General features: G+C 37.3%; 4 protein-coding genes and 1 non-coding gene across 5 annotated transcripts; 1 reads left to right on the top strand and 4 right to left on the bottom strand.

Annotated features, from left to right (window-relative positions):
* Nucleotides 1–1,117: 1,117 nt before the first annotated feature.
* Nucleotides 1,118–2,062, bottom strand: hbbe2 (hemoglobin beta embryonic-2). Its single transcript, XM_023291057.3, has 3 exons — nucleotides 1,902–2,062; nucleotides 1,595–1,817; nucleotides 1,118–1,350 (listed from the first exon to the last, which is right to left on the bottom strand). The coding sequence occupies exons 1-3, from the start codon at nucleotides 1,991–1,993 to the stop codon at nucleotides 1,222–1,224; spliced, it is 444 nt and encodes a 147-aa protein (XP_023146825.2). The 5' UTR covers nucleotides 1,994–2,062; the 3' UTR covers nucleotides 1,118–1,221.
* A 3,243-nt stretch (nucleotides 2,063–5,305) lies between these two features.
* hbae5 (hemoglobin, alpha embryonic 5) lies at nucleotides 5,306–6,670 on the top strand. The gene is made up of 3 exons (XM_023291058.2): nucleotides 5,306–5,465; nucleotides 6,044–6,251; nucleotides 6,447–6,670. The coding sequence occupies exons 1-3, from the start codon at nucleotides 5,371–5,373 to the stop codon at nucleotides 6,573–6,575; spliced, it is 432 nt and encodes a 143-aa protein (XP_023146826.1). The 5' UTR covers nucleotides 5,306–5,370; the 3' UTR covers nucleotides 6,576–6,670.
* On the bottom strand, nucleotides 5,884–5,977 carry trnai-uau (transfer RNA isoleucine (anticodon UAU)). The gene is made up of 2 exons: nucleotides 5,940–5,977; nucleotides 5,884–5,919 (listed from the first exon to the last, which is right to left on the bottom strand). It is a non-coding gene; the product is annotated as a tRNA-Ile (tRNA).
* A 498-nt stretch (nucleotides 6,671–7,168) lies between the features above and the next one.
* Nucleotides 7,169–10,159, bottom strand: aqp8a.2 (aquaporin 8a, tandem duplicate 2). The gene is made up of 5 exons (XM_023291071.3): nucleotides 9,816–10,159; nucleotides 9,446–9,572; nucleotides 8,717–8,931; nucleotides 7,589–7,723; nucleotides 7,169–7,489 (listed from the first exon to the last, which is right to left on the bottom strand). Exons 1-5 carry the CDS (start codon nucleotides 10,073–10,075, stop codon nucleotides 7,444–7,446), a joined length of 783 nt encoding a protein of 260 aa, XP_023146839.1. The 5' UTR covers nucleotides 10,076–10,159; the 3' UTR covers nucleotides 7,169–7,443.
* A 487-nt stretch (nucleotides 10,160–10,646) lies between these two features.
* On the bottom strand, nucleotides 10,647–17,703 carry aqp8a.1 (aquaporin 8a, tandem duplicate 1). Its single transcript, XM_023291068.3, has 5 exons — nucleotides 17,351–17,703; nucleotides 16,803–16,929; nucleotides 15,525–15,730; nucleotides 14,881–15,015; nucleotides 10,647–12,841 (listed from the first exon to the last, which is right to left on the bottom strand). Exons 1-5 carry the CDS (start codon nucleotides 17,617–17,619, stop codon nucleotides 12,799–12,801), a joined length of 780 nt encoding a protein of 259 aa, XP_023146836.1. The 5' UTR covers nucleotides 17,620–17,703; the 3' UTR covers nucleotides 10,647–12,798.
* Between the last annotated feature and the right edge of the window lie 1,261 nt (nucleotides 17,704–18,964).

The following is an 18,964-nucleotide window of genomic DNA, read 5'->3' as shown; positions in this document are numbered from 1 at the left end:
GCACGCGCGAAAAAACGTTAACTTAGCAGACCTTTCAAAATAAAAGCAGTGCAGGCGTATTGCTTGCATGTATTGCGATGATATATATATTTGCATTGACTTTTAATATTTTCCAGTGACCTCATACGGGCCAGTCAGGGTCATCCGGCGGGCCGGATGTGGCCCGCGGGCCGTAGGATGCCCAGGTCTACTGTAACTAGTTCATCCAATTAGAACCATCTGCTGGATTAAACAAGCAGTTGCACCATTCCTCAGCAGTGCTAACTTCTGTGAGGGAGGTGATGGAGGTAAAGTATGAGGATCTAATGGTGTGGGCGGGGGCTGTGTGGTGGGCGTGGCCAAAAGGGCACAGCTGCAGCTCTGGTTTTACATGATACGCGTTTCAAGTTAGAATTTCTATATACAGCATCCGCAAACCGTTAGGACACGCCTATCATTTAAAAAGTTGTTCTCTTCTGTGTTGCAAAAAAAAATACTTTCAATAAAGCTATGAAAAAACACACATAACCTGAGCAAAAAATTGTTTCATGAAGTTGTTTAAAGTATTGGCAATAGTGCATAAAGCTGTCATCAAAATCAAACACCCATTTAGAATTCTGGTTTGTTTAACCCATTTGATTATTCCATAATGCAATATGTATTATTCCATAATGTGAACATCATGAATTGCATTGATTTTGCAAATAACGTTAGTAAAAGATGTGACAAACTGAGGCATCAGGAGCTTCGAGTTCTTCTTTTGAACTGCAGTCCTGCAGAAATTGGAGGTGTTCAAGTCCTACTTAGAAAAACAAGACCCAAGAAATCCACTTCTTCCTCAGCTGACACCATTCTAATATCATAAACCTACCACATTATGCTTTCTATTAGTCGCTCATATTAGTCGCTGTGACTTTAGTATATATTACTGGATGTAGCCTGCCTTTGTTTGGATCTCATTGAATGTTTATTATGTCGACTTCTTGTCAATTTGCAGTTTACATCCTTTTCTATCATTAACAAACATCCAATCTAACATACAGCTGTGCGTAATTACGCATGTACGAAAATACAAATAAGAGCCTTGAATGGCGGTGCGTAATTACGCACGTGTAAAAATGAAAATCAGAACTTCAAATTAATTTTGCTTCAGTGGGCCTTTATTAATTTTCTTTATTCAGGAGACACATAACAGATTTAAACGAACGTTAGAGCTCCTTCTAGTAGCCAAGTGCGAAGGATCTAGTGGTACTGCCTTCCCAGAGCGGACACCACCACGGCCAGGAACTTCTGCCAGGCGGCCTGAGTCTCAGGAGTGAAGGAGTTGCCCAACCTTGCAGCAATGACGATGGTCAGGCAGTCAGACAGGAGCTGTGGGAAGAAAAATCAAACGTCACATGCCTTTCATATCTGTGTTTGATGCATTTTTTTTTGTCATTTGGCACTACAATAGACGTTTAAAGGAATATTTGTCTAAATGTTGGTTTGCAACAGTTTTCTGTGTGATGTTTAAATGTGAAGGTAAAGTCTTTCATTTTTGTGTAAACTGACTGCTAAGTAAAGGCTTTTGCATTCAAAAAGTAAAATGCAAGATGAGGATTTTTTCCTTTTTTACCTTGAAGTTGTCGGGGTCGACGTGCAGCTTCTCAGAGTGCAGGACGCTCAGCTCGGCATAGGTGGCCTTGATGTTGTCCATGTTCTTCACAGCCCTGTCCAGACCGTGCAGGATCTTCACTCCGTGGGCTGCGATGTTCGGGTTGGTCTTGATGGCCTCGGCATTGTACAGGTTGCCGAAGGCACCGAAGTACCTCTGAGTCCAGGGGTAGACGATCAGACATCTGCAGGAGGGAAACAGACAGTTGAGTTGCCAGCAGGTCACAAGCAGAGGAGGATGGAGGTAGAAGAAGAGAGCTGTTCAGTACCTGCACAGAGCCTTGGCGCCGACGTCGTCGTAGTCCAGGTTGGCAAAGATGCCATTGATGATGCTGCGCTCCTGCTCAGTCCACTCAACCATGTTGGCTCTTGATTTCTTTTTTGTTCAGGCTTGAAAAGAAAAGACTGTATAGTTCTCCAACTCGACTCTCGTCTATTTAAACGTCTCAAAACTCCCCCCGCCCTGAAGCAGAAGGTTGTGATAGGCTGCAGATGAAGAGTTGGAGATAAACTCAAGACTTCTCCAGAAGCTTCTGGAATGTTTTGATATTGGGTTAATAATCTTAAGCATTTATAGCAATGCCATACGTTGAGTTTAAGTCTCAAAGTATATCGGAGGAGGCAAACTGGTAATTAATCAATTTAAGCATTTATTGGAGGCAGTTTAATGAAAGAAGAGTCAGAAGCTTTAGGTGAGGTCTTGTTAGGGCACAGAACATTTCATTTAGGTCATATAGAAGAAACTGCACCAGCTGTTGCAGTGCAGTTCCACAATTTTGTGTTTATTCTGCACCTTTTACCTAATTTCAGCTGCTCTGTGGGCCTTTTCATCAACCAGGAGAACAATTTCATTCTAAACTACTGAACTAAAGTCTTTATTGGTTTGTTGTTGGTTTTTTTTAGATTAAGATATATTATCACTGTATAGAGAACAAGTAGTGAGACACAGAAATGCAGTTCTAACTGGAAGTGCACAAGCAGCAGCAAAGTGCATTATTTGATTTATTTATTTATTTATTTTTGGACAGAATTAACAGTATGGACATCTATCAATAAACACTAATAAATGAATGTATAAGCTACCAGTCAAAGGTTTGGACACACCTTCTCATTCAGTGCTTTTTATTTATGTGTGTAGTTTCCTGCATTGTAGACTAGTACTCAAGATTAAAACTTTTTTGTTTACATACAACATAGTTCCATATGTATTCTTTTATAGTTTTGATGTCTTCAGTATTAATCTACAGTGTATAAAATAATTAAATAACAACCTTTGAATGAGAAGGTGTGTCCAAACTTTTGCCTGGTAGTGCAGACATATGGAAACAAATAAAACAGATGATCTAAATCTACAGGTAGAGCTAAATAGTTGTATGAACAGTATAAACAGTGCAAATAGTATGGATAGAATAAACTGTATTAACAGTATGAACAGTGTAAGCAGTATATATGTGGTGTATATACAGGATTAGAGGTTATTACGCAGAGTTTATTCAAGAAAATGCACCGGCTGGTAATAAAACCAGAAACTTACTCAGAATCTGTCATGTTTTTTATTCAGAAAATACTAAAGTGAATGCTTGAAAAATAAAGGAACAAACACTTTAAGGATCCACACAGCTGAATAAATTTCAAGTATATTTCCAAATATAAAAATGATCTAATTGCAGCATATAATGTAATACAAAGTTCTTAAAATTAGTTGTTTTTTTTTTTTTTTTTTTAAAGTTTCAAAAAAAGAAAATGAAAACTGCTTTGGTGTATTTGGTTTTATTGTACAGGTCATCGAATAAACTCCATTTTGCCTTCTTGCCAAGCGTTCCTTCCCCTCAGTGTTATCTGTAAAACCACACCGGTGTTATCTGCAGCAGCGCCCCCTCCACCCTCCACCCAGCCACCCGGTGCCCACATCTACAGGGGTTTGATTAACAAATTACCAGAAGTCATTGATAAAGCTTCTCCCTTTGACAGGAAACCAATTCATGACACCAGCAAAAATGCATTTTTAAATAAAATTTGTCCAAAAAAATGCAAAAATAAAATATTAGAAAAAAACAGGCACCCATAACTCTTATAAGTCAGCTGCACAACTGCAATGTGACAAGATATTTATTGGATTTTTAAAGAAATAAATATTCCAGTTTGCAGGCTGCTGCAGGTTGAAGTACCTTTTTTTTTCTAATATCTTGTCTGTTAAAAAATGTAGAAGGCCCATGCATACTTCATATGATTCCTTGCAACAGATGACCTTAAATGACCTTTCATATCATATTTTCTCTGCCTTGTTGAATCTCTCTGTCTCTGTGTTTTCATAAGATGCAGAAAGAATATTGAAAATACACCAAAAAGGTTCTCATACAAGGCCTAGTTCTGTTGTATTTCCCTGTATGAAATGTAAAAATAAAATGTAAAAAATAATAAGAATAAAAATCTCACTCTGAACAGCAATACTGAACTTCTGAACTCTACTTCAGTTTGGCAAATAAGCACACACACACACACACACACACACACACACACACACACACACACACACACACACACACACACACACACACACACACACACACACATATCCCATCTATGCTGTCTGATGCTGAACAGCAATGCATCAAGTTTATCAACATGAATGGATTGATGGATGACCCTATGAAGGTGTACAAGGACCAACAGGTTATGAATATGTGGAGAGAGCAGAAGAAGTTCATTCAGCACCTGATTGTCTGATTGCATCTTTTCTGGAGCAAAAGTAAAAAGTAAAGTAAAGTAGTAAAAAGTCCTCTTTTACTAGCTGACCAAAAAGAATGAAAATTTTATATTTATATATGTATGTATATATATATATATATATATATATATATATATATATATATATATATATATATATATATATATATATATATATATATATATATATATATATATATATATATATATATATATATATATATATATATATATATATATATATATAAAAATAATTGACTGTATACATTAGGAAAATAATTTTTAGACACACGTTATCTAGAATTATATGAGAATTATCGTAAGTGTTATTCTTTTTTGTCTTTAAAATTACATTTAAAATGATATACTTTTTTCAATTACTGATTTTAAAATTCTGATATTCTATTTTGAAAAAACCTTATAATTTTACGAAATTCATTCACAAATAAATAAATGGTGATTGTGTTCCGAAAATGCACCATTTTTCTATGACCTTAAGTTCAGGGCTAGGCAAGATACACTAACGCATATCTCAAAACTTATATTAAACGGAATATGAAATTTGAAATAAAGTCTTATATATCTATTAATACAAGTGTTTGCAACTAGTATGACTAGTTTTTCTGTCTGTTTTGTTCGTATTAAATGCACATCATCCACTCAGACGCGCTCTCGCAGTTTCTCCAGCTGATTTCACCCCGCCTGACTCTGTGACCTGAGATGTCCTCCCATGCCTCCGGGTGGGATCTTCTCCTCATCATTAACTTCTAACCAGCATATCATAAGCCCAGAATGTGGCCACGTGCTTCAAATTATGCGCACATGCCAACGTTTCTGCCAACTGATTCCATCTCCTGCTGGCATCCGGCCACTGCAGAGGGTCCTATCTGCGTCAGTGGACCCAACTTGGCGTGAATTCCCGTGGGTGTGACTATGTGGGCCAACTGAATTTAAGCAGAGCTTCAGGCTAACCTGGCATCACCATTCAGGTGGAGTGAGAACCGAGCCAACATGAGTTTGACCGAGAAGGACAAGACTGCCGTCAAGACCCTTTGGGGCAAAATCTCCAAGTCCGCTGATGCCATCGGGGCTGATGCTCTGGGCAGGTGAGTGTCACATTTATCCACATTGTAAGTTAATGTTCAGTTTTATGACGTGTTGTTTTGCAGCTGAGCAGTTTGACTGGTGCCAGGCCGAAGATGACACCAAGATTTCCAAAATGATGTTTCCCTAAAGCATAGTAATAATGAAAATTTGATCACTAGAAGAAGAAAAAAAGTAAAACTAATAGTAGCTTCATAGCTGAAGCTGTTCTAGATCAACAAAGTCAACTGATTCCAGCTTACAAACATAAACAACTGCGTAATATAAGTAGTCCTTCCTGTTTGTCGCTGGAATCAACATTTTACGCATAATTTGCCTAATTAGAGAGATGTAACACATTACCAAACACTTTAAGTACTCGGAAACCTACATAGGTTTTTTTGTCTGGAGAGTGTTCTGATTCTTGTCGACAATTTAAAATGCTCCAGGTGAGGCTCGAACTCACAACCTCGGCATCACTCCGCTGATTACTGTCTTATAAGTACCGCGCGCTGACCGATTGCGCCACTGGAGCGCGTTAATACAAACTTTGGTTTCCCCGAAACCTGAGACCCACTCATCAACTTCTCTATTTCCACAGGATGCTCAGCGTGTATCCGCAAACTAAGACCTACTTCTCCCATTGGTCTGATCTGAGCTACGGCTCTGGCCCCGTGAAGGCCCACGGAAAGAAGGTCATGAGTGGAGTGGCTTTGGCTGTTTCCAAGATTGATGACCTTACCGCCGGCCTGCAGGACCTCAGTGAGCTGCACGCCTTCCAGCTGAGGATTGACCCGAATAACTTCAAGGTGAGACTTCTACATTATAATATCTTGATATCAGTCATAAAGTGAGATTATCACAGCAGAATGACTTGTGCGCACTTTTACGCACAAATCTCTTTCTTTCTAAGACACGTTTCCAATTTTCACAGGAATAAAGTTGACATGATTTTTGCAGCGCACACTTTGTATGTCCTATAAACTCGTGTGCTCTTTCTACAGATCCTGAGCCACTGCATAATGGTGGTGGTCGCCACCCTGTTCCCCAAAGATTTCACCCCAGAGGCTCACGTCGCCACCGATAAATTCCTGAGTTGCCTGGCCCTGGCTCTCTCTGAGAAGTACCGTTGAGCCGTCAGCAGTGAAGAATGCAGCCTGCCACACACGACCACACACACTCGTGGTGACAAGAAAATGAATAAACTGCAAAATAAGAAAATCTGAAACTGCTGTGTCTATGTGTTCTATGTCTACCGATGAGATGTTTTGTCGTTTGCGCCTGCACGTCACACACTGGTCCACACACACAGAACAAATTAGTGAGAAATAGTTGAACGTTTAAAACTGAAAAAGAAAGAAAGAAAGAAAGAACAGCAAATAGCTGTAAATAGTTACATTTTAGATGATTTAAATACAGTAAAGCATCTGCATTTTTACATATAGCGAAAAATGGATAACTATTTGTCAAAATACATAAATTATTACGTTTTTGACCTATTCTAAATTGTTGTTTTTCAGTTAACGTGTAAATTAATCCTTTTTTAGGTAGTTTAACAATGAAAATAAGTGAAATACGAGTTTCACAAATTATTTACCATCTTCCAGTTCCTAATATAGACGCTTTTTCTTCATTCATACTTCGCTTTTTCGTTTAAATACAGTGAAGTGGTGTGATTATACAGCCAGGAGTGCTAAAAGAAAGAATTACCACTTGAAAAAAACACATTTTTGTTATTATTATTTATTTATTGAAAGTGGCATGTAAATTAATACCCTTTTCTGTGATTTTACTTTTCTATAAAGTAGCAAAACAGGGCAAACCAGTGAAATAACAGCAACATTTACAGTTGAAAACTTTTTAAAAACGATCCTTTATCCATTTTGTCTTTATTTTTACACTGAAAAATAAAACATCCACCCATTACATGAACCGACAGGAGAGAAAAAAAACAACGATATCATCAAACAGACCACATGACTTTACGATTCACCAAAGCTGTTATGATTTCATAACGACTCGTAACTTATTATCACCGAGGATGACCCTGAAACAGAAGAGAGACAGAGTGAGACTGTCGCTGTCACTCCTGTCCTTTCATTTATTTATCCAACATTAACACTGAGCCATGAGCTGCTCCTCTTACCTGAGCAGAGCCGCGGCCACCACTCCTCCACAGATGGGTCCCACCCAGTACACCCAGTGGTAGGACCAGTAGTTGGTCATCAGAGCTGGACCGAAAGCTCTGGCAGGGTTCAGACACGTTCCTGATACGTCAGCCCTGCGCTCACAAAAAGGAAAATTTGCACATAATATGAGCAATTGCTTCTACGTTTCGGTTATCCTGTGATTCTTGTGCGCACTTTTACGCACGGTTATAACTGAATTTACGCACAATTTACATTTGTGTGCTGAAAAATGCAGTCTTGATTACGGTTTTAAAATCTTACATTTAGTACAACATGTTGTACTAAATGTTAAAAAAATGTTAATGTTAAAAAAAACAAGATTGCACATAAATGCACATCTATGTAATAATGATAATAATATTGCAATGCACATATCATCTAATTATCTTTATCTTTATTTTATGTATTGTAAGACTTTAGTTTATGTATTAAGTGTTTTGCAACATTTTTGAAATTATTTTAAAAGAAAATAATTTCAGAATTTGAAAATCAAGAATTTTAAAAAGAACAATTTTAAAGACAAAAACTGACATGAATTGTCATCATGTATTTGTAAATAATCTGATTATTTAAACATTTAAATATGAATGTTTAAAAATTACTAAATGCATTAAAATTCTATTGAAATTAAAAACAATTCACATACGACCACACATATGTATTATAATAATACAGAACATATATAATCTAGCAATAATCTTAATATTATTGTGGAGTATAGGATTTAGTTTATATTTTTTATTTAAGAATTTATTACACAAATGTTTTTTAAAATGTACAAAAATGCCTAAATAAATTAAGCAGAACGAAGATAACTGCTACTTTTCCTCTAAAGTATACATACACGTGAATAAAAACATCTATCTAAACTCTTTCTCATTAATTGTCATCTATTTTTTTTAGCTACTGTCTCCACATTTGGAATGCCTGAAAACAGCTTTTCTTGGGAAAATGTTGACACTGAAATAAATCTCTCTTGTTATCAGCTGGCAGCTTTTTCCGCGTAAATGTTTAACAGTAACAATAGCCCTGCAATAATCAGCTATTGCTTCTGATGTGTTCCGCTCGTCGCCCTTTTATCTCACCCTGCCAGGACGTTGATGATGACCGTACAGCCCACCAGGAACGGAGCCAGCGGGGTTTTGGTCTTGCCGTTGACCGCCACCAGCAGCACCACCATGGTCACCAGGCAGGTCATGGCCACCTCGCCAAAAAGGGCCCTGTACAGGTGCTCATCTGACTTGAGAATGTCAAAAGCTGCTCCTGTGGCGTTGCGGTAGCGGTCTGGAGGGGTCATCAGCTGTGAAACGTGGGCGGGGGTGCACAAGTGTAACAACTTGCCAAATGCAATGTATCATTTTTATGCAGACGACACCATTAGCAATAACTCAGCACTAAGATATGTTACTGACTGTAGTCGTCTCACCCACCGTTGTGAATTGTATTTTAAATCAGACTTGCCTTCCTTGAGTGCATGCAGACAGACACATTGGCTGACTCTAATTTATAAGGCTCTTTTAGGCTTAGTTCCTCCCTATTTGTGCACTTTATTACAAAGAACAAACAGCCGCCATGCCTTACGTTCCTTTATTTTTTATTGTACACTTTTGCACCTTCAAAATTGCATGTATTAACTCATACTTTCACCTCCTTGCAATTGTTCTACAAGGAGGTGAAAGGTGCCAGGTTGCCCTAGTGAAAGAGATCCTGATTTCAATGGGGTTTTATCTGGTTAAATAAAGGTTAAATAAAGTCTGCACCTACAGAAGCGCTCAAACATGCAGAATCTTTTGAGGAAGCCGTTTTAAGCTGACCTTTGCCATTCCTGCTCCCAGCACTCCTCCAATCACCTGGCTGACCAGGTAGGGCCCCACCATCATCAGCTCCATACCTCCGCACAGGTAGATGGCAATAGTGAAGGGAGGGTTGAAATGGGAGCCGCTGGAAGGATTGAAAGAAGCAACGAAGGCAAACTTCAAAAGACAATTTCCACTCAAACTTCTGCTAAATATCTGATTGGATCACGTATAAAACGTACACACACACACACACACACACACACACACACACACACACACACACACACACACACACACACACACACACACACACACACACACACACACACACACACACACGAGGAAAGAAGCAAACTGTAAATGCAGAAAACCGGACTCAGTTTACCTGATGTTGTCCATAACAGCCACCATCACCGCCACAGCCAATCCGTGCACCAGAGCAGGCTGCAGGCGTCCAGTTGCCGGAAGGTTCTCGATGACGGACACGCAGCCGATGAAAACGAAGAACATGGTGCCCACGAGTTCAGCCAAGCACGGCTGGTAGAGTGTCTCATATTTGTTGGGAGGTTTGGGCGCAGGCGGCCTCTTGCCATTCTCCATCAGAGTAGAATCCGTGTCCTCCATTTCCATTTTCTCGACTCCCATTGCAGCTGCTTTGCTTTCTTGTCTGGTTTTCTCTACTTCTGCTGCCTGCAGCACCTACAGCTGAACCAGTCTGTGGTTGAGGCGCTGGAGTTATTTATAATCATCACCTGAAAGTGGCACAGTGAACTCAAATTGCATCACAGGTCGTAAAACTATAAAGGTGATGGATATTCTGCGACTCAATATACACGCTATCCCCGCCCAGACCGGTGCGACTCTTTGAGGCCTGGTTTGGCCAGACCTCCAAGGAGCCGTTAGTGTGACCTTTGAGGAATGATAAGGCTCAAAGCTGGACTTAAAGTTCAAGGCAGGTCCAAAGTTAGCGAGTTCATCTAGGGTTTGCAGAGTTATTTTAATTGTCATAATCATCGTCTTTGCTTTACATGGATTCCCAGTCAAACCTATAGTAATCACCAGTAGCCTATATAGATAAGACTAAGCTGGGATAATGACTTTGCAATAGCTCACATGGGTCAATGTCTAAGTGTCCTCTGCTGTTACTCGAGTGAACACAGACTATATCACATTTTTACATAATTCACCAAAGTAAACAAGTAAATTTGCCCAGTACTATATTTAAGCATAATTTATTTCCATTTAATGGTGCGTTCTGATTCTACTCTGCTGCTGTTTCCTGGGAAATATTGTACATTTTACATCTATTTGACAGGTATATTGACAAGTTGGTCTTTAGATGCAGATTTACATTCAAAGGCACACAAAATCCAGCACACAGTTCAAGTTTACACTAGTGATTTTCCCTCACAAAAATTCACTAGTTTCTCCATTTTAATAAGTGTCTGATGCACAAAGAGGTCAAATTTAATGATAAAAATCACCTGAGCAATGTCAGATTTGTGTATGTGAACTTTATTTCAAATCCAATCATAGATGAAACAGTTAAAAGTAGTTTGGCCTGCTCAAATGCTTTAGTGCTGCTCCAACTATGATGCATCACTAAAACAGTCTAGTAATGCCATATAACAATAATTGTTTTTTTATCAGATGTAGTAGGTTTACTTTTAAAGCTTGTAGGTAATAACACTTTGGTAGAAATTTAACTGAAGTGACATTTTGGATGCAACCTTTGCTTGTATTGCAATGCTTTTCCATTGCTGTGTATGTAGATCTACCCTATGAGGCCCTTACCTTTACCTTTAAGCTCTTATCTCAGTCATTATAAGGACTAGCCGTATGTGCTGTATCGTTTATTCCCAGAGGTCTATTCAGATCTTCCAGCGATTGATATGATAATATGTACAGATTCTTTACACACTGCCTGTCCAAGAAAAAAAGGTCGCCACTTGGATTTAACATCCCCCAAATTTTACAAGAAAATTCTTGTAAATATTTTCAAAAAATGAGTAAAAATCTTCCAAAAAAATCTTAAATATATCTAAAGTGATTACATATATATCAGTAAAATTTCTAATATTCTCTTAAGAACATTCACATAAAAACCAAAAAACCAGCGAAATTCGCTGGATTTTGGTTGATTTTTTTGTGAATGTTGTTAAGAAACATTTTTAACATTTCTTTTTTTTTTTTACCAAAAAATGTTCAAAGATTTCCCAAAAATGTTGAAAATGTGGACATCAGAAGTTTCACTATGAAAATATATATATTTTTTCCATATTTTCAAACTTTAAAATGGGTCAATTTTGACCCGCAGGACGACACGAGGGTTAATTCACAAAAGTGAAAGAGGTGAGTATTTCTCCTGATGCCTGTACTTCCTTCTTCTTCTTCTTATTGTTATTGTATAAAAAATTTATTGATATACTGGTAACATCTCTTGTCTCTTTCTTTCTTTCGTCCCTCCCATAAAACAGTGATTTAGTATTTCTCGTACGAAATTTCAGACTATGTTTTTCATTTAAAAGAGGATGTGCTGTATTTAGTTTCATTCCTATGTGATATTTGAAGTTTAGTATTAACGCATTGTGAACTGCTACTGGCGCTTCTTAATCAAAAGCACAATAAAGAAAAAAAGAAAAAAGTTGTACTCTTATTCTACAGTCAGTTTCTTTTCTTTAATGTTCGTATCACTCAATTAAAGGCCCTAGATTTGATTAATCATCAATAATGATAAGCCAATATATAATATATAACATACAACACTAAGCTATGGCACATATTTCTGCATAAGGTGTAATTATATTTTTTATACTTAGGATAATACTTCCTGACATTAAATAAGGCAATATGTTTTGCATGTCGTTCCTGTAGTTGTATGATTCTATCCAGGCCTGTATTTTTGTTATAACACATCTTTAATGTAGAAAATGTTGGACAAAAACAACTTCCAAGGCTGAGGGTTCCATCTTCACAACAATCATCAACATCCATTTTTCAACACATATGTGCACATTTTGGCTGTTCTTGGAAGACTGTCACTTTAACGAAAGCGGCAAGCAGAGCCGTGTTTAATTTGATCAAAGGCGCCGCTTTATGATTCTAATCTAGCTTTACTGTGTAGCATAGCACCCTATCCTTGTACCATATTTGATGTAATAAAACTATTTAGGTGTGATTTTCCGTTCGGGACTTTGCCCCAAACTATGAATACAAAAGAATGTAACAATTGTAGCTGATCCAAAGAGAAGTCCAATGAGAAGTATGTCTGTCAGAGAAATTTGGACATTGCAGTCTCATTGGTGACTGATGCAGGAACATTCAGATGGAAAAGCTGTCGTCGGGTCAGTTGGGATGTTCTCCCGCTCTCATTTCAGCACCACTCGAGTTTTCTGATCACCGAGAAGCAACCTGGAAGAGTGACACTTCAATAAGTGAATAGCCCTAATATTGTTTAAGAACACTGATGGATCACTCCTGAACAGGAAAGAAGAGTCATGACCAGCTACTAAATTGTCGTACAAGATGTGAAATGCTACTTCACCCTGCCAAATTTAACTAAAGAAAAACAAAAAATAACTAAAGTCAAATGCAAAACTGCCACCAAATGGCACAAAATGGCCACAGAGACTTGAAATGACTACAAAAGGTATGAAAGTACCACAAACACACACCAATGTGAATACAAACAATAACAAATTGACTCCAAATAGCCCATCAGTCTTAAGTCTGTGGGTGTTGCTCCTGTGTATGAAGTATGAAAAGCATATTTTACTGTTTATAATAGCCTGTCTGAGCTAATGCAACCAAGTGGGTAAGAGATCAGACTGTAACAACGCTAAAGCTCACTGGGTGGAGCTCAGGTTCCTCTCCAGTTAGACTGAAGTCCAGTGAAAAATGATCTAGACAATTGATTGAGACACATTAATTTTGCAGATTACAATCAGCACCTTATCTGTACACGTGTTTATCTACATAAGACAGTCGGCTGCACTCGTGACATTCCAGGAGTGTGTGTTGTAAAGAAGCCATCTTTGTGTTCTTTATGTATGTTTTGGCCATGTTCCTATTGCTGCGTTGCCATTTATCAACTCTGCATTCAGCTGCACTGAGGACTACGTTATCAACCTGAAGTGGAATCTGATTCCACACAAGGGAGGTAAAGTACACCAAGCTACAATAGAAACACAATTCTACAGTTTCATTTATCGGGAGTTTTTAGCCAAAGCGACGTACATCTGAGAGTAGATACAACACAAGCAAGGATGTAGTCAGGAGAAAACAACCTGGATAAGTGCTATAAGTGTGATAATAGGACCTTGGTGCCTACAGGCAGTGCGGGAGGTAATAGGAATTTTATTTGATTTTATTCTATTTTTTTTGCAGTCCATCAATGCAAAGGTGATCAGAGAAACATTTTCAATACTGGTATTGCCTAAACCCCTAAAATGCATTTTTGTGTATCAGTATTAGATATTTTTTCCATAATAATAATCCCTTCCTGTCTTAAAATGACTTTGATGCATCTTTCTATTATCATTTCTATGACTCCACTCAAACACCGTATAACTACTCAATGCTACATAATAACAAGCTGTAATGTATAACACAGACTGACATGTGCAGAATTGGAATCTCAAGAGGAAAAATGAAACAGAAGGCCCCAAACTGCAAGTTGACAGGGTTGGTTTCTTACATTCGTTACGCATGGAACCTCAGAAGCTGCATTTTTGTCATCAGTACCCGACAGTTTCAAGGTGGAAATGCTCTGACATGGTGTTGACTGCTTAGGCTATCGCTCATAATATGTGTTTTAGCATGTAAAAGGAACATACGGACATGTTAACATGGTATATGTGATTTTCATCAGCAGGGGTCTTTAAAGGTGCACAGTGGAGTTTTATTCTAGTTAACAAACATAATTCTCATTGAAATGCATCGTGCGCATCACTGAGGCTACACAGTATATTTTAAATACTGCGTTGTTTACATCTGTGTTTGTTAGGTAGACACCTTTTTCATTACTGTAATCATTTACTGCCACATCACTATGTTTTTCGGCAAATCACTAGCAGCACCTGTCATTCAGTGCAATAGTGTGAAATCACTCATCACTAGTATGATGTAAACTGGGTTTTACATGTAGTTTAACAACACAAAAGGTGCCCAACTATAGAAAAACTGCACCACAGAATTGTAGAAGTTAAAAAAAAAAAAAAAAAAAAAAAAAAATGCCAACAAGGGACCTTTAAGTTTGAATGTCAGTCCTTCAACATGTCACAAATGGAACCAACTTAAGGATTTATCACAATAAAAAATACTTTTAAATACTAATTGTAGGCAATAAAAGCAAAAAAAAAAAAAAACCCAAAAAACCAACAAAAACCAAAAGAATATTTATTTTCTGTCCTGAATCCTTTAATGGCTGCTGTGTTCTGAACTTTACGTACCTGATGAAGCTGGCAGTGAGCAGCGCACCACATGTGGGTCCGACCCAGTAAACCCAGTGATGGTTCCAGTGGTTTGCAGCCACGGCAGGACCGAAGGCTCGGGCAGGATTCATACAGGCTCCAGACACTATCCCTCTGAAACAACAAGCAGCGCAAAGCCAGAATGTGATGGTTTAAAGGGGCATTGATTTCACAGATTAACTTAGGCGAAAGCATATTGCATCATGGGAAAAGTAGGATCCAGTGCAACATGGATTTTTAACACATACTAAGGATTAAAAGTTGGTATTTCAGAGCCTATGCTGCTTGCATTTCTACCATTTCTGTTGCTCACCTCCTAAACCATTACAATTTAAATGTCATTTCAATTTTCATTACATTCTAAATTTTGTACATAATTAGGTTAGAGCTCTGTTTTAGCAGATTATACAGAAGAATGTCATCCAACCTTAATTACCATTTGAAAGGGATGACTACACAGCTAACTAAATGCTTTCTTTGCTATCACAGTATTTCAGTCCTAGTTGTGATCTGAAACACCGAGAGGCAGAAATAAAATATCGGACAGTGTTCGGGGAGACTTTCCTGATATCTAGAATCATCGTGTTTAGCTACACCATTGGTTCCCGCTGAGATTTTCTCACCCAGCAAATATGTTGGCTGCCACAGTGAGGCCGATGCAGAAAGGAGCCATCGGCGTTCGTGTCTGGCTGTTGACGGCCGACATGCAAACCACCAAGGTGAGGATCAGAGTCATTACTGCTTCTGCCAGCGTGGTTTTACCAAGATCACCGGCTATGTTAAAGGCTCCTCCAAGGGAAACATCATACACATTAGAGGGGTACATGGCCTGAAAGCAGAATAAAAATAGAATATGTAACTGAAATGATGAACTTGACTGGAGTGAATTTTCAAAAGCATGAAAGGAAATTAAGATCTTAACACAGGGTCTTGATAAAAGTTACTTAAGACAGAATTAAATTTTGACATGGTGGGTCAAAATAATGAGAGGTCACAATTGTGAGTCTTAATTTTGATTTATAATGGCATAATTATGAAAAAAATATGACTTATTGAGATAAAAATAGGAAATATTAAGTCAAACTATTGATGTAAGTAAACATTTTTGAGGCAGAAAGTTCATGTTTTAATGATGAGTCTTGATACAATTAATAAAAATGTTTACCTATAAGTCAAAATTTAGAGATAATAGGTGAAAAAAACTAAATTGTGAGAAAATACATCACAGTTCACAAAACATAGATCTGGAATTACTACATGAAGACAACTAAATCAAGACTAGAAGGTATGAAAAAATCAATTTTACTCCAGTACAATCATGAGACAAAATGTGGATTTAACAAGTTAAGAATAGGAGAAATTAAATAATAATTTTCATTTACAAAGTCAGAATTAAAATATTAAGCCAAAAATATTTACTTGAGTAAAAATTTTGAGGCTGTCAGTTGATTTTTTTTTAAAGAGATGAATCATTAGAAAATCAATAATGTTTATTTGTAAGTCAGAATTCAGGTGAAAATATTAATAAATGAAAATTGCGAGAAAATATGTCACAGATTAGTTACAAAACTATGTATTAGTTGACTTTATAAATCCTGCTTTTGGGCTTACAACAATGAGAAAAAAACGAAGAGACGTCTTAACTTGATGGGTCAAAAACAGGACATAAATAAAAACTTTGACTTGTGAACTCAAAATTAAGAGATGACAAATTTACATCTGAGCTCACTATAACTCTAAATTAAGAGCTATTAAGTCAAAATATTGATTTATAATCTAATACTTTGATCTGTAATACTCAATATCTTGAAATTTAAAGGTACAATTAAGACTTAGGACGAGAATTTTAATCTTTCATTTTTTTAATTGGGCACACTTGGGCTCCCATACTGGTTTTGTACCTTGGTCAAAGCAGCACCAATCATCCCTCCAGCCATCTGAGAAACGACATAAGGCACCAGCAGAGCCAGCTTCATCCCTCCACACAGGTAGACGCTCAGAGACACTGCAGGGTTAAAGTGGCCTCCACTGCAATAAACACAACGAACTTTACTCTGTGCTTCTCAAATGATGGTGATAGTAGCACCTGTCCATCAGACACGAGATAAACACAATCTGCAAATGAGACATTGTGTGTTTTTGTTGTATCAGACTGAATAAGTCACTGGAAATAAATAAAATAAAAGCTTTGTTCAAGTAAAATATTCTGGCTTCTATTCTGCTTTCTGAATTGCAGTAAAGGCGCACACTAAGGCAAAAATTACTGTAAATCAGTGTTACTCTTTAAGCAAATGAATCAATTCATGCAGTTTTGTTGCACACATTATTTTAAAAGACAAGTGCAATCTATCAAAAAATATGCAATATTTTGGAAAAACAATATAGAGCAAAAACACATGATATCAAGCATTTAAAACACACAACAGAAGTGAATGTCAGCAGTATTTACCTAATTTGCCCAAACACTGCAATCAGCACTCCCAGAGCCAGTCCATGTGCCAAAGCCGGCTGGATGACACCGGTGCCCACGTTCCCGACGACAGACGCACAACCCACAAACACAAAGAGGCTCGTCCCAAACAGCTCACCCAGGCAGGGCTGCACATACAGCTCATACCAGCATTTCTTCTTGTCTGTGTTAAATGTGGCTTTCTCTGCTGCCACATCTCCCATTTCGGTTACTGTGAAAACTTCACTCTTGGTCTCGTCTCCTGACATGATGACTCTAGAAGTCTTTGCCTAGTTCCACTGGTGGACCAAAGCCAGCACTAGCAGGTCTGATGGATGTGCAGTTATTATATGCAAGGTGCACTTAAGATGATGCATAAAGGACATACGCACATCCACATTTTTTTTTCTCTCTGGTGCCCCTCCTTCCTGCAATTGTTTGTACTCCCAGGACTATTAACGATGAGGAGGAGCTCATAAAATGATTAGAGTTGTGTCATTGTCAGTGAATGCACACTCACAGATAAGGTGAGAGGTGCCTTCTTACACAACAGCAACACTTGTTTTGATTAGTTGCATCTTTTTTATCTTTAGTTTTTGGCAGTTAACTACAAGATCACCAATTAGATGGCAGATGCTCACATGAAGAGCACAAATCGTATCAAAATTACATATGTCTGCAGGGTATTGCAGCACAATGTACACTGTAAAACATCATAAAGACATTTAGTCAAATCAATTCATCTCATCACTCATTTGTAATGTCACACTTTTTGATTTTCAGGCCACTTTAGGTTCCTGTAACGTCAAGCATTTTGACTTAAAATAATGAGTTGAATGAATGAACAGTTGAGAGTTCAATCAACTCATTAAATTAAGTTTAAGGAGACCATATTAGCACATCAGCAGTATTCCCAGGATGCATTGGTAGAAGGTCAAATTCACCACTGATTCTTTTCTTTTTAACTTAATGATAAAAGACACAGTGGGAAATGCTCTGTCTTTGTTAAATCAAGTTATTGTGGTTTCTTTTCATACAACTCGACTGGTACTCAGTTCAGTTCCTACACCCACAAATGTATAATTTCTCTCACTGTGGCCAGGAGCAGCCTCACAGATTGTCTTTGTTCTGATTGAAGACGTAAGTTTTCATTGTTAAATGAAGAAGAAATTCCTTAAATGAAGAAAAATAGAAATTAAAGCAGCTTTGCTCATTTTTTGCAATTTTTTTTCTATATTTGGGTATATATACATACATACATACATGTATGTATGTATGTATGTATGTATGTATGTATGTATGTATGTATGTATGTATGTATGTATGTATGTATGTATGTATGTATATATATATATATATATATATATATATATATATAAAAATATAAAAACCCAAATATAGAAAGAAAAGCAAAATAAAATGAAAAATGAAATTTTTTATTTTTATATATATATATATATATATATATATATATATATATATATACACACACACACACACACACACACACACACACACACACACACACACACACACACAGAGTTCTGACTGAAGGCGGAAGTTTTCAATGTTAAATGAAGAAATTCTTTAAAATAAGAAAAATTGAAATTAAAG

Source organism: Amphiprion ocellaris, chromosome 18 (assembly GCF_022539595.1).
Source record: "Amphiprion ocellaris isolate individual 3 ecotype Okinawa chromosome 18, ASM2253959v1, whole genome shotgun sequence".
In the NCBI taxonomy this organism is placed as follows: Eukaryota; Metazoa; Chordata; class Actinopteri; family Pomacentridae; genus Amphiprion; species Amphiprion ocellaris.
Note: the sequence above shows the minus strand (reverse complement) of the source record. Positions and strands in the feature narration are given on the sequence as shown.